The sequence below is a fragment of the Cyprinodon tularosa genome, unplaced genomic scaffold (assembly GCF_016077235.1).
Source record: "Cyprinodon tularosa strain WSP-4 unplaced genomic scaffold, ASM1607723v1 ctg148, whole genome shotgun sequence".
NCBI lineage: Eukaryota > Metazoa > Chordata > Actinopteri > Cyprinodontiformes > Cyprinodontidae > Cyprinodon > Cyprinodon tularosa.
Genome location: NW_024038309.1, coordinates 478,846 through 495,747, shown reverse-complemented (window position 1 = coordinate 495,747; position 16,902 = coordinate 478,846). Strand labels below are relative to the sequence as shown.

General features: G+C 40.9%; 1 protein-coding gene and 1 long non-coding RNA gene across 3 annotated transcripts in view; one reads left to right on the top strand and one right to left on the bottom strand.

Annotated features, from left to right (window-relative positions):
- epoa (erythropoietin a) overlaps positions 1-6,388 on the bottom strand; it is a 20,007-nt gene extending 13,619 nt beyond the window's left edge. Inside the window, exon 1 of one of the 2 annotated variants that reach the window (XM_038279112.1) lies at positions 6,323-6,388. In XM_038279112.1, coding sequence (XP_038135040.1) covers positions 6,323-6,335 — 13 coding nt within the window. In that variant the 5' untranslated portion in view covers positions 6,336-6,388. Of the gene's footprint in view, positions 1-5,902; positions 6,191-6,322 lie in introns of those variants that run through there. The other variant, XM_038279111.1, reaches the window with a different exon arrangement.
- On the top strand, positions 6,218-16,902 carry LOC119779461. Its single transcript, XR_005280229.1, has 3 exons — positions 6,218-6,445; positions 9,098-9,182; positions 16,493-16,902. It is a non-coding gene; the product is annotated as an uncharacterized LOC119779461 (long non-coding RNA).

Below are 16,902 nucleotides of genomic sequence, written 5' to 3'. Positions count from 1 at the left end.
AGATGAGATGTGCTATAACTTTGAGCAACATAAAAAAAAGAATTAATTACATTCAAATTGCATCAAATTACATAGATTCAAAAAGACCAAATGACAATGTATCAACATTTTAATCCATGTATTTTAATTCATAAAAAAGATGAATCCACCTTAATGATTTTTTTTTAATTACTTGTTACTTTAGCACCAGATACTTGCAGATCCTTGGAGATGTCATCCTTTTCAAACTGAATATTTATCCTGCTAAGCTAAATTCTTGCCCTACTCTTTAAGTTCTCCGTCTATCTTAATAACATTTCCAGTTATTGCATAATGTAGTTCAAACATAAACCCTCTTGTGTCCTCAGACAGAAAGCCTAAATGTTCCAGCTTGATTATCCTTTAGCTCAACTTTCCAAAATAATTCCTCTTTACATAAGTCACTCTCACTGCTCTATGCTGACAGTAAGTACTGCCTGAACATGACTACTTCACACATCATTATGTAGACATTATGTTTACCTTTATGCATACCTTTATGCATTATGTAGACATTATGTATACCTTTAAAGCCCCTAGTGAATACTTACAGAGCTGCTCAAGGAGAGGGTTTTTACAAACAGAAGCGAAAGGAATCTTTGGGGTGTCAGATCTTCCCCCAGAAATGCAAACACTGCATACCAGCAGGGAATTTCTAATGCAGCACTCTGTAAAGTCAGCATCAAGGAATGACTCAACAGAATATGATGATTCCCCTTTAAGGAAACATGTGATGCCTTAGATTATGAACAGTAAGATAAATACAATGACAGTGCAGGAAGAAGCTCGTTTAGGTCTCATTTCCATGTAAATACATTAGTCAGACTAATTTGGAAAGACTGACAAGCTTGTTCAAGCAGCTCTTTTAATTTGGATTTAAGTTGATCTCCAACACCCACTCACAACTGACCGCATTCTGATACAATTTTTACTAAAACTCTTGATAAAGGTATTTCTCTGAGTCATGTGTGCACATTGCCCTGCTCCCTGGTGCCACATCCTGAATGCACTTATTCACAGAGGCAGGGATGCATGACCTAAAAAAGACATGATAAATGGAACAGATTATCTTTCTGGTAGACGCAATTTAAAGAAACTTCCCACACACCTGAATATTTTACAAAAAATGATGCTATCTCTGCATGTTTGTTGCACCTCAGTGTGTTCATCAAAGTGTAATATGAGACAAACAGAAGCTGTCCAAAGACCTTTTCACTGGACTTGCACTAGTCAAAAGGCATGACTCGGAAAATCGGCTAATTCTCACATGATCTGCTACGAACGGCAACCGGCTGGTCATGCAAGCGTCGGCCGTTGTGTTTCTGATGGGTTTTTCTTTAAGTGAACATGCATCTTTCTCCTGCGTTTGGTCCACGCTTATTTTGGGGCAACAGTGGCGTTGGATGTAGGAGTTTGCCCTGAAATCGAAGGATTGACGGTTCAAGCCCCTACTCCGACTTTCAGTGTCATTGTGTCCTTGGGCAAGACACTTCACCTGCCTTGTCTACTGATGGTGGTCAGAGGGCCCGGTGGTGCCAGTGTACGGCAGCCCCACTTCTGTCAGTGAGCCCCAGGGCAGCTGTGGCTACAATGTAGCTTACCACCATGAGTGTGTGGGTGAATGAATGTAGTGTAAAGCGCTTTGGTCAAGTCTCCTGACTTGAATAAAGGTGCTATATAAGTACATGCTATTTACCATTAACCATTTTGGTCAGAGGAAAGGTGAAACAGAGATCTGGAGACTCAGACAGGAGCAGTGGAAAATCATTGGGAGAACACTGGCTGGAAGAGTTCTATAACTGGAACCAGCTTCGGCCTCTCTGAAGCTAAAGCCGGGCATACTTTGTGTGATTTTTTCAATCGTTGCACGCAGCTACAACTCACACTATCGACAAAACCCTGCGGTTTCAATTTTGTGCTGAAAGCCCTAAAAAGAAAAGGCAACGACGTATTTGGACAAAGAAATTCCTAAGCAAACATGGCTACTATGGCTTCTGTGTTTTCATCTGAGAGGAAGAAGAAAAAAGAAGAATTCTTGTTTGTGCATGCTCATTGAGTGTTTGCCCACGACGGTTGGGAGAAAATCAAACATGTTTGATATTCTCCCGACCTCATGATTCCTGATCAGGAGGTGATTGTGAGAGGCTGATCGCCCCTCGTTACTCCCTGTACACTACACAACGCACGATCAGGCTGAAAGTCGGCCCGATCGAAAAATTCTAGCACGACAGGAAAATCGCCCCGAAAAGGGCAAAAAATTGCACGGTGTAGGCCGGCTTAAAGAACCACAGCGGTAGAGGCAGCAGATTCTCAGTGCTGGATCGGGAGGACAGTGGAGGAAAACATCTGTAGATCGAAGGGGGCCTGTCGGACAAAGGTGCTGAGGCTATGGCTATCCAGGGGGAGTCCGGCGGTACATAGGAGAAGTCCCAAACTCCTGCTTGGCACATCTCGACTTGTCACACTGTGCTTTTTTTGCAATCTTATAAAAATATTTCACAACACATCATGCGACAAGGATATAATAACCTTGGTACGATGTCAAGTTAGATGTGTGCACACCATTACTAATAAACTGACTACAGCGATAAACAACTTCAACAGTGTGCGCCAGATCAGTAGATGTCACCCTTCTTTGCTGCCAGGCGGAGACAATAACAACAAACAATATAAAATGGAAAAAACAGAACCCCTGTAACTGCTGCTTTAATGGGCAGGAATCTAGACACAGGTATTTGTTGGTGAACTTAGGATTTCAGTTTTACAGGTAGAGTTAAAGGTATGTATTTATCCCTCGGCTATTAGCAATTAGCTGATTAAAACAGTTAGTGCTATGATCTCTTAGTTTATATAGCTGGGTAAATAACGAACAAGTAAATGAAAGAAAAACTATAACAAACCACTATGTGTAGTCTTACATACAAAATGAGTAACTGTGAAGACAAGTGCATTTCTATTGGCTGATTGGTAGATGGAATTCATAGCCTCTGTCCCACTGCAAGATGGTTATTCTAAATATCTGCCACTGTCAAGATTTTTTGTCACAAGTTATCTCTGACCATGGACCAGCCACAATGTCCACCTGTCTCACAGTGCGATGTGCAACAGAAGTTTTAGAGCGGGTAACAACTTCTCCACAAATTTCCTAAAATTGTTGTCATTTGTCTTCAACAGCCCAAAATGGCCAATTGAAAACTATCATATTTGTAAGATAATTGTAAGATAAAGGGGTGGAGTGAGAAATTGGGGGTCTTAATTTTGTTAGTGTGATTAAAATTTGATAATAATTGAATAATAATAATAATAATTGAACATTTATGGAGAAATTTACCTCTGGCTTCAACCCATCCCCTCAGGGAGCTGTGGGCTGCCATTGTGCGGCACCCGGGGAGCAGTGTGGGGATAAGGGTCTTGCTCTGGGACCCAGAGAGCAGGCTGTGGTAATCGAACCAGGTACTTGCAACCTTCTCAGAGCACAAGCACACTGCTCTAACCACTAGGTCAACACTCCCCCTCATAGGGATGTTTATATTGATTTAGTGCCTCTGCAAGTGCATTTGAAAATTCTGTTTTTGTTAAATTGTTCTTATATTGCAAATGCAATTAATTGCCAAGTCGTAACCCCTATTATTGTAAAGCATGCCAGTGGCCCTACTGCATACTCTGATTTTCAAAGATTCCATATGCTGTGACTCAGTAGCGTGACTCAGCTTGAAGGTTATCGGTGACCTCTTCACTAACGCCACTGCCTACGTGCGAACGGATCCCTCCAAAAAGTGCCTTCAAACATACCCTTTGTCGTGACTTTCTCACCAAGGTGGTGGAATTTGCAGACCAGCAGTGCAGCCAGACTACAAGCGAACAGCTCAGTGTGCCAATATCAGCTGCCTAAAAACAGTGTTTAGATAAGCAGCTTCAAGTAGCAGCACTGTGGACAGAGGAAAGCTTCCCTGCAGGTACGTCACAAAGGCATTGAAAAGGGGGAAGGCTATAAGTGGAACTACATTTCCGATACGTGCTATTACGGAATGTAAGCAAGATGGCATTTAAAGAATGTAGAAGCAGTTAAATGAACCCATTGGCACGTCAATAGATAACATACATGTTGTTTGTGGTGTCAGACTTCTAACATGTTAAAGTTCAGAATTGTAAATAAGTAGCCATGAGATGAGTGACATCATTTCCTGCTCAGCTGGAATCCCTCAGCACAGTCAGCTTCTGATAACCTTTTGCACTTTTCTGCTGACAGCAGTATGCAGTGAAACCTGCGCAATAAGCTTTCGCATTGAGTGGCCTTCTTTTCCCTGTCTGCTGGGTCATGCTTGAGAAGCAGACTTGAAAGGTAACTTCCCTTGAGAATGAAACTGATTAACACAGAGGTCATCAATACTTAATGTCTTTTCAGGGGCTATCCACGGGAACTTCAAGTTTCTGGAAATAAAACATCTTCAGCTAAAGTGAGAAATAAACTCGCTCGTCACAATGATAGTCCGGACCTTTAACAATACTTATACCACTGCCTTCAAATAGATTTCTGCTAAGATGAATCTTCTTGAAGCAATTAGTGCTAGGATAGAACCAGAGGTTTCACAGCGTCCTTGGAAGTAGAAGATGAAGAAGATCCTACACATGACAAGAGATTTAACTGGGTGGTCTTAAGTGCAATGTCTTCTCATGTTTCCCATCTCTTGTCTCTGATGTGCTCTTTTGCTCAGCATGACGATATCATCTATTATCTTTGCTATCTTTCTTCCTTCCTTCCAGAATTATCTTTTCAGCATCTCATTGAACTACAAAAAAAGAGGTAAATCACCGTTTTTTCAATGCATCGCTCAGTTAATTACTTTTGAAAAAAGGGAAACAGAAATTAATGTTGCACTATAAATATTTCCATTTCCATGTCAAAACATGCAAGTTTCTAACTTCCAACTTTAATGCACCTATGAAGAGGATGATTTTTCATCAAACTGTGTGTTAAATAGCATGAACTACCCTACGTTTGTGATCTATTTTGACGACCTTTTCTTGAAAGAAGTCCAAAAGTTTTGAATGAGGCTACAAGCTCCATTCAGGAAGTTGTTACTTAAACTCGCTATTGTATTTCTGCACAAGTCCATGAGTTAGAGCCAAATGGTGAAGCAGAGGGTTAGAAATATTGTCAAATATTCTACTTTTAACAGCACAGTTTAATAAACAGATTATTAAAATGTACAGAGGCTGTCTTAGGCACCTATTAGTTACGAAATATGCAGTTTTTTAGTGTTTGAATATCAAAAAGTGATATATCTTACTATTTGATAGCCTTATGACCTAATGAAATGGGTTGTGCACAATATTAAAATGCAAATAAAAATATATTTTCATGTAGAAAATGTTTTAAAATAGAAACACATCTAGAAAAAAAGCTGATCCATGCCAGTGCAGAGCATTAGAACAGCTATGCTTCCTCAGAAATACTGTTTTCCAACTTTTCCTTTTTTATTCTTACAGGTTATTAACTTTTTCTCATAAAATGCAAGATTTTTGCTCTTATTCACAAAGACAGTAAACCAAGCAGAAAGTCAATTAAAAATAAAAACAGTATTCTTAGTGTTGTTTCAGAAATACATGTTTTGTAATAAGAGCAAAAAAAAACTGACATAGTAATAAAGCATTTATAACGGTGCAATTAAGTTGATTGGATATTAATAAATGATTTTTCATGAATATATTTAAAGTTATGTAAATGAATGAAAAAGTTTGATGAACTTGGTGCAAATAGAACTAACAAATATCGATGCATTTCATTCATGCACTATAAACCCCCGGAGCATGCAGAGCTGCGGCGCAGGCAGGTCATGCCCACATGGCCAAATCCACAAGCCTGGAAATAGTCAGCTCTTACCTCTAAAAGTTTTCCGCAACATTCGCGACAAGCAGCGGCATTTTTCAAACGCATCGTGAGATCATCGGACAGACGCACAGCAGACAGCGTCTGAGGCAGCGCTCAAATGTCCAAAATGGTCCAAGGTGCGAGCAGGAGCGCAGCTCTGCGCGTCAGAACCGAGCTGCGTTCACCTAGCAGACTTCATCACTGATGAGCTTTGGGAAAACCTTTTATTTACCTCCCCTGAGGAGACAGTGATAACACGAGCACGCGCCTCTTTTTTTTTTTTTTTTTTTTTACGTCCCACACACAGAGATTAAATATCAACCCACCATGCAGTCCCCCCTCAGTGCGCAAAAGCATGAAAAAAGACAGACAACCAGAGCCATTGTTGCTCCAGAGGGGGGGGGAAATCATGCAGACATGCCCATAACTCACTGCGAAATTCCATAGCGGTGTCCGCATAGCCTCACAGGGTCCTCGTGCTTTGGCCAATAGGTCCGTCTATTGGCCATTAATTGGAAACGAAGCTCTTTTGTGGATCTCATGTGCACTTATCCGGTAGGTGTTTCTAAAAACTCATGCCGTTTTCAGTTTTTCTTTTTTTTTTTATTAATGACTTTGAAAATAAGATGTCATCGTTTCCATGATGACTGGATGAAATACTCCTCCCTTAAACCAATTTAAACTTTATTCCTTTCTTAAACACTCTGTCAAATTAAATCATAAAATGTCATTCATTTATTGCTGGACATTTTTTCAATACTAGAAATTCATGTTATGTTTTTTTTTTTTTTTTGCAGACATATGTTTTTCAATTATATAAATTCATGTTTCAATCAGAAACATGTTACATTAAATTTTTCATTCACAACTTCCACCTGGTTGATTTTCTAACATTTGGTTATAGAAGAGTTATAAATACTGCTAAGATGTATAAATACTTCACATATTGGCTCAGAAAGAAACACCTTAATATATTTAAAATATGCTATTTTAAGTATACATTTTACAATAACCTACCTTTCTGATCACCATTGTGAGCACTCTAATTTCCAGAAATATCCTGTGGTTCATCTTCAGGTTATCCAGGTTACTGCTTTTTCCATTGGCCTCAGATTTCAGGACATGAGGACTGTCTTGTTCATGGAAAGTTAGAATTTAATTTAGTTTTAAGTTAAGTACTTAGGTCATTATGTTGAGTTTTTTTCCCCCCCTCTCAAAAAAATCCTGGCGTTTCCAAGAACCCAAGATGTTAGTCACATGTTCGAGTTTATCCACTCCTAGAGCAACATAACCACCATGTGAAGAAGCTTTTTGGGAAAATTAGTGTTGAACATGTCAATGTTTTTCTCTGTAAACACGTTTCTAATGGGGGTATTTGGATGGAATTCATGCCAGACCAAATTCAAAATACAAAAAAAAAAAAAAACTCTGTACCAAATTTTCTAAAAAAATAATGAATAGAAATAGTGAAATTATACAGGACATGAGCAAAAATTAAAGAACTTTGTTAAAATCTAATGGGTTTCTAACTCATTCAGTTAAAGTCGGCTGTTTTTAGTAAGTGAGCGCCAAGAAGATACAAGAGTGTTTATCGTTCGCACAAATACTATATCATTATAGGTATAGAAAGAGTAGCATACACTTTATTGATCTTTGGGGGAATTGCTTATTAAATGACAAACTACTCCATCAATCTTAATAGTACGGACGCGCTCACTAAGGATATGGACCAGGGGTAACCAATTAAAAATCAGCGGGGTCCAAATAAAGAAAATCAAGAACCAGTAAAGGTCTGGAGACATTCACCGCAGTTCTTCCAGCAGTCCACACATTCTCTGCTCTCTTTTTCTCATTGTCTTCTCCTTCTTTCCCATCGCCCGGCTTGCCACAGGTTTGCCTGCTGTATATATATATGTAGTGTCCTGTCTGGCGATGTGGCAATAAGAATAATTGTCTTGATGCCAAAAAGAGCCCAACAGATTTTGCTTTCACAGGTGGAGCAGTATGGCTATCACCATAGTGTTCCGCTTGATTTATGCACATAAATTGCTTTATTATAGTTCATGCAGGGAGTATTACAGATTATATGGACACTGCAATGTAAGTAGAACAGGAAAGGAAAAACGGAAAAAAGGAGAAAAGATCAAAGAAAGAGGAGTTAAAAGGGAGATGACGATAAAACATCTTTAGTCTGCTTCATCACCTGCAAAGAGATGTAAAAAGAACAGCACAACCAACGTATATAGTAGAATAGATACAATAAAGTAACACCTTGACACTATCGCTGAAGTATAAGTGGTATTATTTAATCTGACATGTATACTGTGGTAGCTGAAGATAAGAATATAAGCTTTCTGTATGGAACTGAATCTCTGCTTTATCATATTAACAGGAGAAGCGGCGCAAGTGAAATTAGACACTGTTGTCGGACAGCAAGCAGTAATTTATAAATGTTTTAAATCAGGTTGGGTACGAATTAGCCAGCAGGTGGGTCCAGATCCGGACCCCTGTCCGCTAATCCATGATCTCTGACCTAGACCATATTTTTTACGGAACTGGTCAGAAATGGAGATTTTTATCTTGGAGATGTTCCTATAATCCAAGGCAAAAAACATTTATTTCAATAAACATTGGCCATGGCCAGGCGCTCCTAACATGATTTCTATTGGAGGAGTCAAAATAATACTCAAAGGGTTTTCCAGGAGTCCAAGATCATTTGAGAAAAGCTTTAGAAAGTTGGCCTGATTTCTTCATGGAAAAAGAAATTAATGCAATAAACCTAAAATAAAAACCCTCTAGTCATAATCATTGCACAAGACTATAAACTATAATCAATTTATTTTCAATAATTATTATCAAAAATAATGCCATTATATATCCAACTGAACGGAAGTGGATTTAAAAGTAAACTCTAGGACTCTTCCTGTGTCTATATAGAATATATTGGGTGTGAATTTCTTGTCAATGGCCTCATTAGCGTTTTTCTGAGAAACAAAGCAAAAAAACTTAAATTGTTCTATAGATTTTATTTAATGCAATTTTTCTAGATAGAAAATCAGCTTCTAGAACTGTCCAGGACCATTCAGTGGGTTCTTGATCTATCACATGAACTGCTTTTTGAATTTTTTTAAGATGTCGTTCATAACAGCTACAGGTTTTCAGAGGTATTATAGATGAACAAGATGTTCTGCATTTCTGTGCTTGCAGTTGCCCCCCCAGGAGCGACCAGGATTCAAACCTGAGCGGTTCACATTACAAAGACTTCTACTACTTCCTCATAAGGATTTGACAGGTAATTACAGACTTCGTCACAATTACCCTGATGCTGTTAGAAAGCTTCAAAAAGAGATTTTTTTTTAACATGTTTTTTCTTCAATAATGCATAGCTTTGTGGTCTACATGCAAAATGTTCTATGTGCTGGAAAGCGTGCAATGTAGATCACCCTGAACCTTCCTTATGGACGTTGCAATGCTGTGGAGGCAGTATCATGCTGTTGGCATACCTCTCCTCAGCGAGGACAACGAAACGGGTTATAGTTGCTGGATGCAACAGAAAATAGAGAGCAGCAAAGTGGAAACATGCTTCAAATACAAAACTTGTTGCAATTACATAAATGATTAAAACACACAAAACACATGCAAAGGGAAAATGGAGAAAAAACAAACTGCTAATCCTGAAAAGCTGCAAACTAGACCACGCATAATAGAAGTGCTCCGGACAACTTGTTTGTTCCTTTAAAGAGGTTCTGATTCCATGTGGTTTGATCATCGTTTGCCCGCAGAGATCTAGAGCACTTCACTTATGTGTTGCTAATTTGCCACTTTTCTTAACTTGTAGTTGTTTTTGCTACTCAAAGCCTTTCTCCTTTGCATGTGTTTTATGTGTTAGCATTATTTATGGACAATGGCCTCTACTTATTCAGTTCAATTTAGACTATTTATATAGAGCCAATTCAAAACACGTCATCTCAAGGCACTTTACAGTTCACCAGATCATACAGTCAGACTGATAAAAAAAATTTCTATCTAAGGAAAGCCAGTTGATTGCATCGACTCATTGACTCGAATTCAATCCCTCACACTAAGCATGCTTGTAGCGACAGCGGAGAGGAAAAACTCCCTTTTAACAGGAAGAAACCTCCAGCAGATCCAGGCTCAGCGTTCAAGGAGATGCAGAGATACAAAAGGCAACTGTAAAAGGCGGCCCCGTCCAGGAAACCCACAGCCAGGCAGATGAGCTCTGAGCCAGCTCCAATGTCAGAGGATGAAGAGAGAACATCCAGCCAGTCAAAGTCAGAGAAACAGGACTACACTGGAAAACAGGCCGATCCCCAACATCTATAAACAAAGGTGTTAATGTTTCTCTCCAGGATGGTGTCACAGCCAAACAGGAACAGACGAGGCAACTTATATGGTGCTTTTTCAAGTCAGAAGACTTGACCAAAGCACTTTACATTAAATTCAGTCATTCACCTATTCACACACACTCATGGTGGCAAACTACATTGTAGCCAAAGCTGCGCTTGGGCTCACTGACAGAAGCAAGGCTGCCGTACACTGGCGCCACCAGTAGTGACCACCAACAGTAGACAATGCAGGTGAAATGTCTTGCCCAAGGATACAACAACACTGAAAGACGAAGCAGGGCCTTGAACCAACAACCCTTCGATTGCAGAGCAAACTCCCGCACCAGAGGAGCCTCCTGCCACTGTCAACCACGTATTTGCATTTGCATATTATAGCCATGTATTTGCAGCGGGCTATTTCTGTATCATGTCTCTACTTTGCTCCGCTATATGTTCTTTGTTTAGATCTTTTCTCATCTCTTTTTATCTCTGCATGTGGTTTTGTGTTTGTATGTTGGTCTCAATTTTTTGTTTACAGGAACCACATTTTTTGTTTATTGAACTGTATTCCGGTGATTGGTCCTGAGCATACTAGACTAAAGGTACAGTGAAGTTGCTTGGATTAAAGCAATTTGTTATCGACAGCATTGAGGACTACACATGCTGCTTGATCACTGAGATGCATGATGTCACCGTTATAATTTTTTAATGTAATTTTTATATATGTATATTTTTTATGATGGATGACCCGTTATTTAAAAGAAATTGATGATCAAAAAGAATTACAAAGTGACTAGACTTAAAGGGGCAGTCTTGCTTTTGTTCTCTTACTGTTTATGTCAACACTATCAAAATTGCGGTATCATCCTTTGAAACTGCTGGTGGTCGAACATCTTTCCAAAACAAAAGTTCTTGTGACAGAGCAAAATTAAAGGAAAGACAAACCCAGGGGGTCGAAAATGAGACAAAATCAGATGCATCCAAACAATTTTTTTCTTTAATTACAAAACAAGAAAGAGATTATGAACTTGTAAATTATGATCCCGTTTATAGTAAAATAAACTATAAATGGGTGGCCTCAACTCATGTCACTTCAATGAAAGTCCTTGAAAAGATATGATTTGGAAAAAAATGCATGTAGTGGTTTGCATAACACTTTAAAAACCTGGCTCTAAGGGCTAAACGTTTATATCCAGTGCATCAGTGTATCCAGGTAACAAAACTGTTCTTAGCACCAGCCTGGAAATGATATTTAAAAAGATTACTTTAGAGTGAAGACTTTACTAAATTTACTTTGACCTGCATGTCTTTTCAAATGTGAAATTGAATTTCAACAATTTTAGATTAAGGAAGCACAATAATAGACAGAAAGCTGTATAAATTAACTTTTTCCCAGCTACTATGTAGAGAAAAAAAACCTTCTAATCCATATAAGCTTGTTTAAAACCTAAAACAAAGTCTTCCATAGTGATGAAATAACTAATTGTCCATAGATATTTGAATTAGTTGGTTTAACTATTTGAGTAAGTTAAAAGTAACAATTTTTAAAGGTGTTTAACCAGACCTTACTGAATTAGTGTTCGTAAATTAAACAGAACATTTAAACCTGGGATGTCCATCCATCCATCTTCTTATCTGAGGTCGGGTCGAGGGGGTAGCAGCTTCAGTAGGGAGGCCCAGACGTCCCTCTCCCCAGCCACTTCGGCCAGCTCCTCCGGGGCAACCCCAATGCGCTCCCAGACCAGCCGAGAAACATAGTCCTTCCAGCATGTCCTGGGCCTCCCCCTGGGCCTCCTTCCGGTGGGACGTGTCTGGAACACCTCACCAGGGAGACTCAACTGGCTCCCCTCCATGTGGAGGAGCAGCGGCTCTACTCTGAGTCCTCCCCGGATGACTGAGCTCCTCACCCTATGTCTAAGGCAGAGCCCAAACACAACAGAGAAAACTCACTTCGGCCGCTTGTATTCGGGATCTCATTCTTTCGGTCATGACCCAAAGCTCATGACCATAGATGAGAATAGGAACGTAGATCGACTGGTAAATCGAGAGCTTTGCTTTTTGGTTCAGCTCTCTCTTCACCACAACAGACCGGTACACGCATGCTTGAAAGCAGATGCCACACCAATCTACCTATCGATCTCCTGCTCCATCTTCTCCTCATTCGTGAACAAGACACCAATGTACTTAAACTCCTCCACTAGGGGCAGTACATCCTCCCCAACTTGGAGAAGGCACTCTACCCTTTTCCGGCTCAAGACCATGGTCGATTCACACTCAGCTGTAAACCCCTCTAGTGAGAGCTGTAGATCACGCCCCGATGAAGCCAATAGAACCATATAATCTGCGAATAGCAGAGACACAATCCTAAGGCCACCAAAACAGATCCCCTCAACACCTTGGCTGCGCCTAGAAATTCTGTCCATAAAAGTTTTGAACAGAATCATTGACAAAGGGCAACCTTGGCAGAGTCCAACCCTCACCGGAAACGAGTCCGACTGCCGGCAATGCGGACCGGGCTCCGACACCGGTCGTACAGAGACCTAACAGCTCTTATTAAAGGGCCTGGTACTCCATACTCCCGGAGTACCCCCCAGAGTACCCCAGAGGGACCTGGTCGAATGCCTTGTCCAGATCCACACATGTAGACTGGTTGGTAAAACTCCCATGCACCCTCCAGGATCCCGCTGAGGGTGTAGAGCTGATCCAGTGTTCCACGGCCAGCACAGAAACCACACTGCTCCTCCTGAATCTGAGATTCGACTATCCAAGGGACTCTCCTTTCCAGAACACCGGAATAGACCCTACCAGGGAGGCTTAAGAGTGTGATACCTCTGTAGTTTGAATACACCCTCTGGTCCCCTTTTTTAAATAGAAGGGACCACTGACCCAGTCTGCCAATCTAGGGGAACTGCCCCAGATGACCTTGCAATGTTGCAGAGTTGCATTAACCAACACAGCCCCACATATCCAGAGCCTTAAGTTACTCAGGGCAAATCTCATCCACCCCTGGGGTCTTGCCACAGGTGGAGCTTTTTAAACACCTCAGTGACCTCAGCACCAGAGATGGAAGAACCGGACCCGTATCACCCAGGCTCTGCTTCCTCAACGGTCTTCAAAGTACTCAGCCCATTGACATACGACATCCCGAGTCAAGGCCAGCAGCACACCACACCTACTATAAATAGTGTTGGTACTGCACTGCTTCCCCCTCCTGAGACGACGGATAGTGGACCAGAATCACTTCGAAGCCGTACGGAAGTCTTTCTCCATGGCCTCTCCGAAACTCTTCCCATGCCCCAGTTTTTGCCTCAGCGACCAGCTGGGCCACCTGCCGCTTTGACTGCCGGTACACATCAGATCCTTCTGGAGTCCCACAGGTCAATAAAGCCCGATAGGACATCTTCCTCAGCTTGACAGCTTCCCTCATCACTGGTGTCCACCTGCGTGTTCGAGGGTTGCCGCCACGACATGCACTGAAAAACTTACAGCCACAGCTCTGACTAACTGCACGGAACATGGTCCACTCAACCTCAATGTTCCCCACATTACCTCGAAACGTGTTCAAAGCTCTCCCGGAGGTGGGAGTTAAAGCTGCTCCTCACGGGGGACTTTGTCAGACATTCCCAGAAAACCCTCACAATACGTTTGGGCCTACCAGGTCTGACCTCCCCCTCCATAGGAGCCAACTCACCACCATTGGAAGGGGGACCCATGTTTCCTCTTTGGACTGTAACCGGCTGCGCTCCATGGTAAAAGCCCGGCCACCATGTGCTTTCCAGCGTGCCCCACCTCCAGGCCTGGCTCCAGAGTGGGGCCCTGGTGACCTGCGTCTGGGCGAGGGAACACTAGATCCATTTGTCTTGCTCATCTTAAGAGGTCTATTGGCTGCTCTTTGTCTGGCCCCTCACCTAGGACCTGTCTGCCTTGGGTGACCCTATTAGGGGGCATAAAGGCCCCAGACAGAATAGCTCCTAAGATCATTGGGACACTCAAACTCCTCCACCATAATAAGGTTAAAGCCCAGGGGCAGCCCAACTGGGATGTCCTTTGGACAACAAAGTATACAAGATCAGTTCAGATTTCCATTTGAATAGATTACTGTATAATGTAGGGTGGGAGCTATTAGCAGGTTGCTCTGCTGAGGGTTTGCTTTAAATGTGCTTTTTTGTTGGGGTTGATGTCCCTTACCTTACTGTTCAAAGTAACCCCAACATTTTCTTTGGGGTAAAGGGTAATGCTACTTTCACACCGCAAGCAGCACAGGCAGCAGAAGCAGCTAATTTACATGCAAAGTCAATGGTTGATGCACATCTTGGCGCAGCAAAAGGTCCCGCAGCGCCTTTTGAAAAGCAGGAGGAGCTGAAGCAGTGCTTCGTGATCTTTGTTAGTTTTGTGAGCTTTCTGAGCATCTTACACGCGTGACGCGCTTCATAAGCAGCAGCTGCTGGAGTTTGAAAAATGTTACTTTTGCTGCTCGACTCACCACATCAACCAATCAGAGAAGCTGATTTGGGAGTGAATGTAGCAAAACTCAGTTTGCTGGAAAATCCAGTTCTGAACTCTGGACCTGGAGCAAACTGGATTTAGCACCTTTGCTCTCTTTCAGACCCTGGAGCCTGATTCTCCAATCAAGTAGAATTTGTACTTTAATCTTATAAAATGCTATTGAACCATTTAACCATCAAGTCTCTTTTCTCACAAGGCAAGACCCTTCTGACAAAGTAATGTGACTGTTTCACCCACTGAAGAAAACACACAAGCTGTTATCCACACCTTGAAAGCACATCCGCCCTGCTTGTGCAGCTTTTTCTAACACATCTTCCCTCTCAACTTTCAAATTAATATTCATGGTTTCAGTCCTTCATGAACAACCAACTTAGATTTTTTTTGCCCTGGGTAGGTTCTAACATATTGTGCAATAAATCTCAATTTTTATTTGTAAACTTTTTCTACTTTTGCTAAAATGATTGACTAAAACATACGTTGCAGAAAACATTCGTTATTGAATACAAAAACTCTTAAACAATATTATATTATTATGACATAAATTTGTGTTTGTTGAGGCTGAGAAAAGCTGCTATGTTAATATAGTTGCAAAATATAAAATAGTAACACCTAATTTTGTAGCTGGAGCCCCTTTTTTTATATCTGTGTCCCCACTAAAACAAATTTCCTCACTAGCTATTGCTGCATTCAAATACATTATTTCCCAGTTTTCACCACAAACAGATCTGTGACAAATAAAAGCCATTAAAGCACTGCTTTTCATAAGCAAAACTTCTATTAGAATAAATGCAAAAAAATCTAAACTTTCACTGAAAATAAATTAACAATATTAAATTAGAAATATCTATTACGCCAGTGCTGATTTAGAAAATAAGATTAAGCAGTAGTTATATTTATTATTTATTCATATCACTTGTCCTTACTCTGACCTCTGACAGTCAGTGCGGAGCCAGAAAAAAAGGAAACATATCGACATTTCCTGAAAGTCCTCCAGGGTGAAGGGGGTGGGTTTGGGGGGTAGGGGTCTTCCCGAGAGCAACTTATAGTAGTAAAAGTAAATGTTTGCATATAACACACATGGCATTACTCATACAGGGATACTTGGAAGCAGCAGAAAGTCACTGAGTTAACATCTCTATATAGGGACATATGAGTGATCAGATGCATGCGTCTGACCAGGACAAGTAAAAATTCAACTTTTTCCCATTTATGATGGCTTCAATGAATTTCAAATACATGTGTTTATTGAATAAATATATTGCATGCCTATATAGCATATATTTCTAAAAAGCGAATCTCTCCAGCTGTCTGCTCAGTCAAAATTAGATTTGTCTCTTGTGCTAAAATGAAGAGAGTGTTGACAGCTTTGTTGCACTGTTTGCTCAAAGGACTGTTTGCTTATGTTTGAGCCAACATGAGAGAGAAAGAGGGAGACAAGGTACGTGCTTTCAGCCATGCTTCATGACTAGAGCAGAGTTTCAGAGTGGGAGGTGAGGGATGAGCGGGGGCTGCGGGGGCAGGGGTGTCCAGCCACAGTGACTCCTGGTTAGGAACGGGGGCAGGTGCTTGAATTTGGTATCAACTGCAACTAACATATAATACAACAGATAAGTCTCAATGCTTTCAATAAATAATGATCAAAAATGGGAAAAATAATTAGATTCGGGGGGGATTCACCGTTTATGAATTATGGGCTGTGAGAGTAAATACATTTGACTTATATGACTCTGTGTTTTGGTCTCTCATCTAGGGTTTGGGCATGCAGCCAACTAGATCTGCTCCTCTGGCGCGACTCAAGACAGGAAGCTGATATAAAAGAATAGGGGGACCCAACAGGAGCCGAGACAGAAGCTACTGAAGACGCTGGAAGTTATTGTTTCTACTTTTAAGAGTCCCGACTGGCAACAATTATATCATTAATTGTGACGTCAAAGAGCAGGTAGGGGATCTCAAGTATTATTTCTGCACATACGCCTGTGGCCAGTAAACAATACAACAATGTGATTGTAAATTGTAATTGCCTATAGCCTCCACTTATAGCTCAATGATAGCAAAACAGCTTCAAGAGGCCAGCACATTACTGATCAAATGAGAGCTTGTCCTATATACCTGTTTAGTATATATTAATAAAGTTGTATGTGTGATGTTTTTGTCACTAAG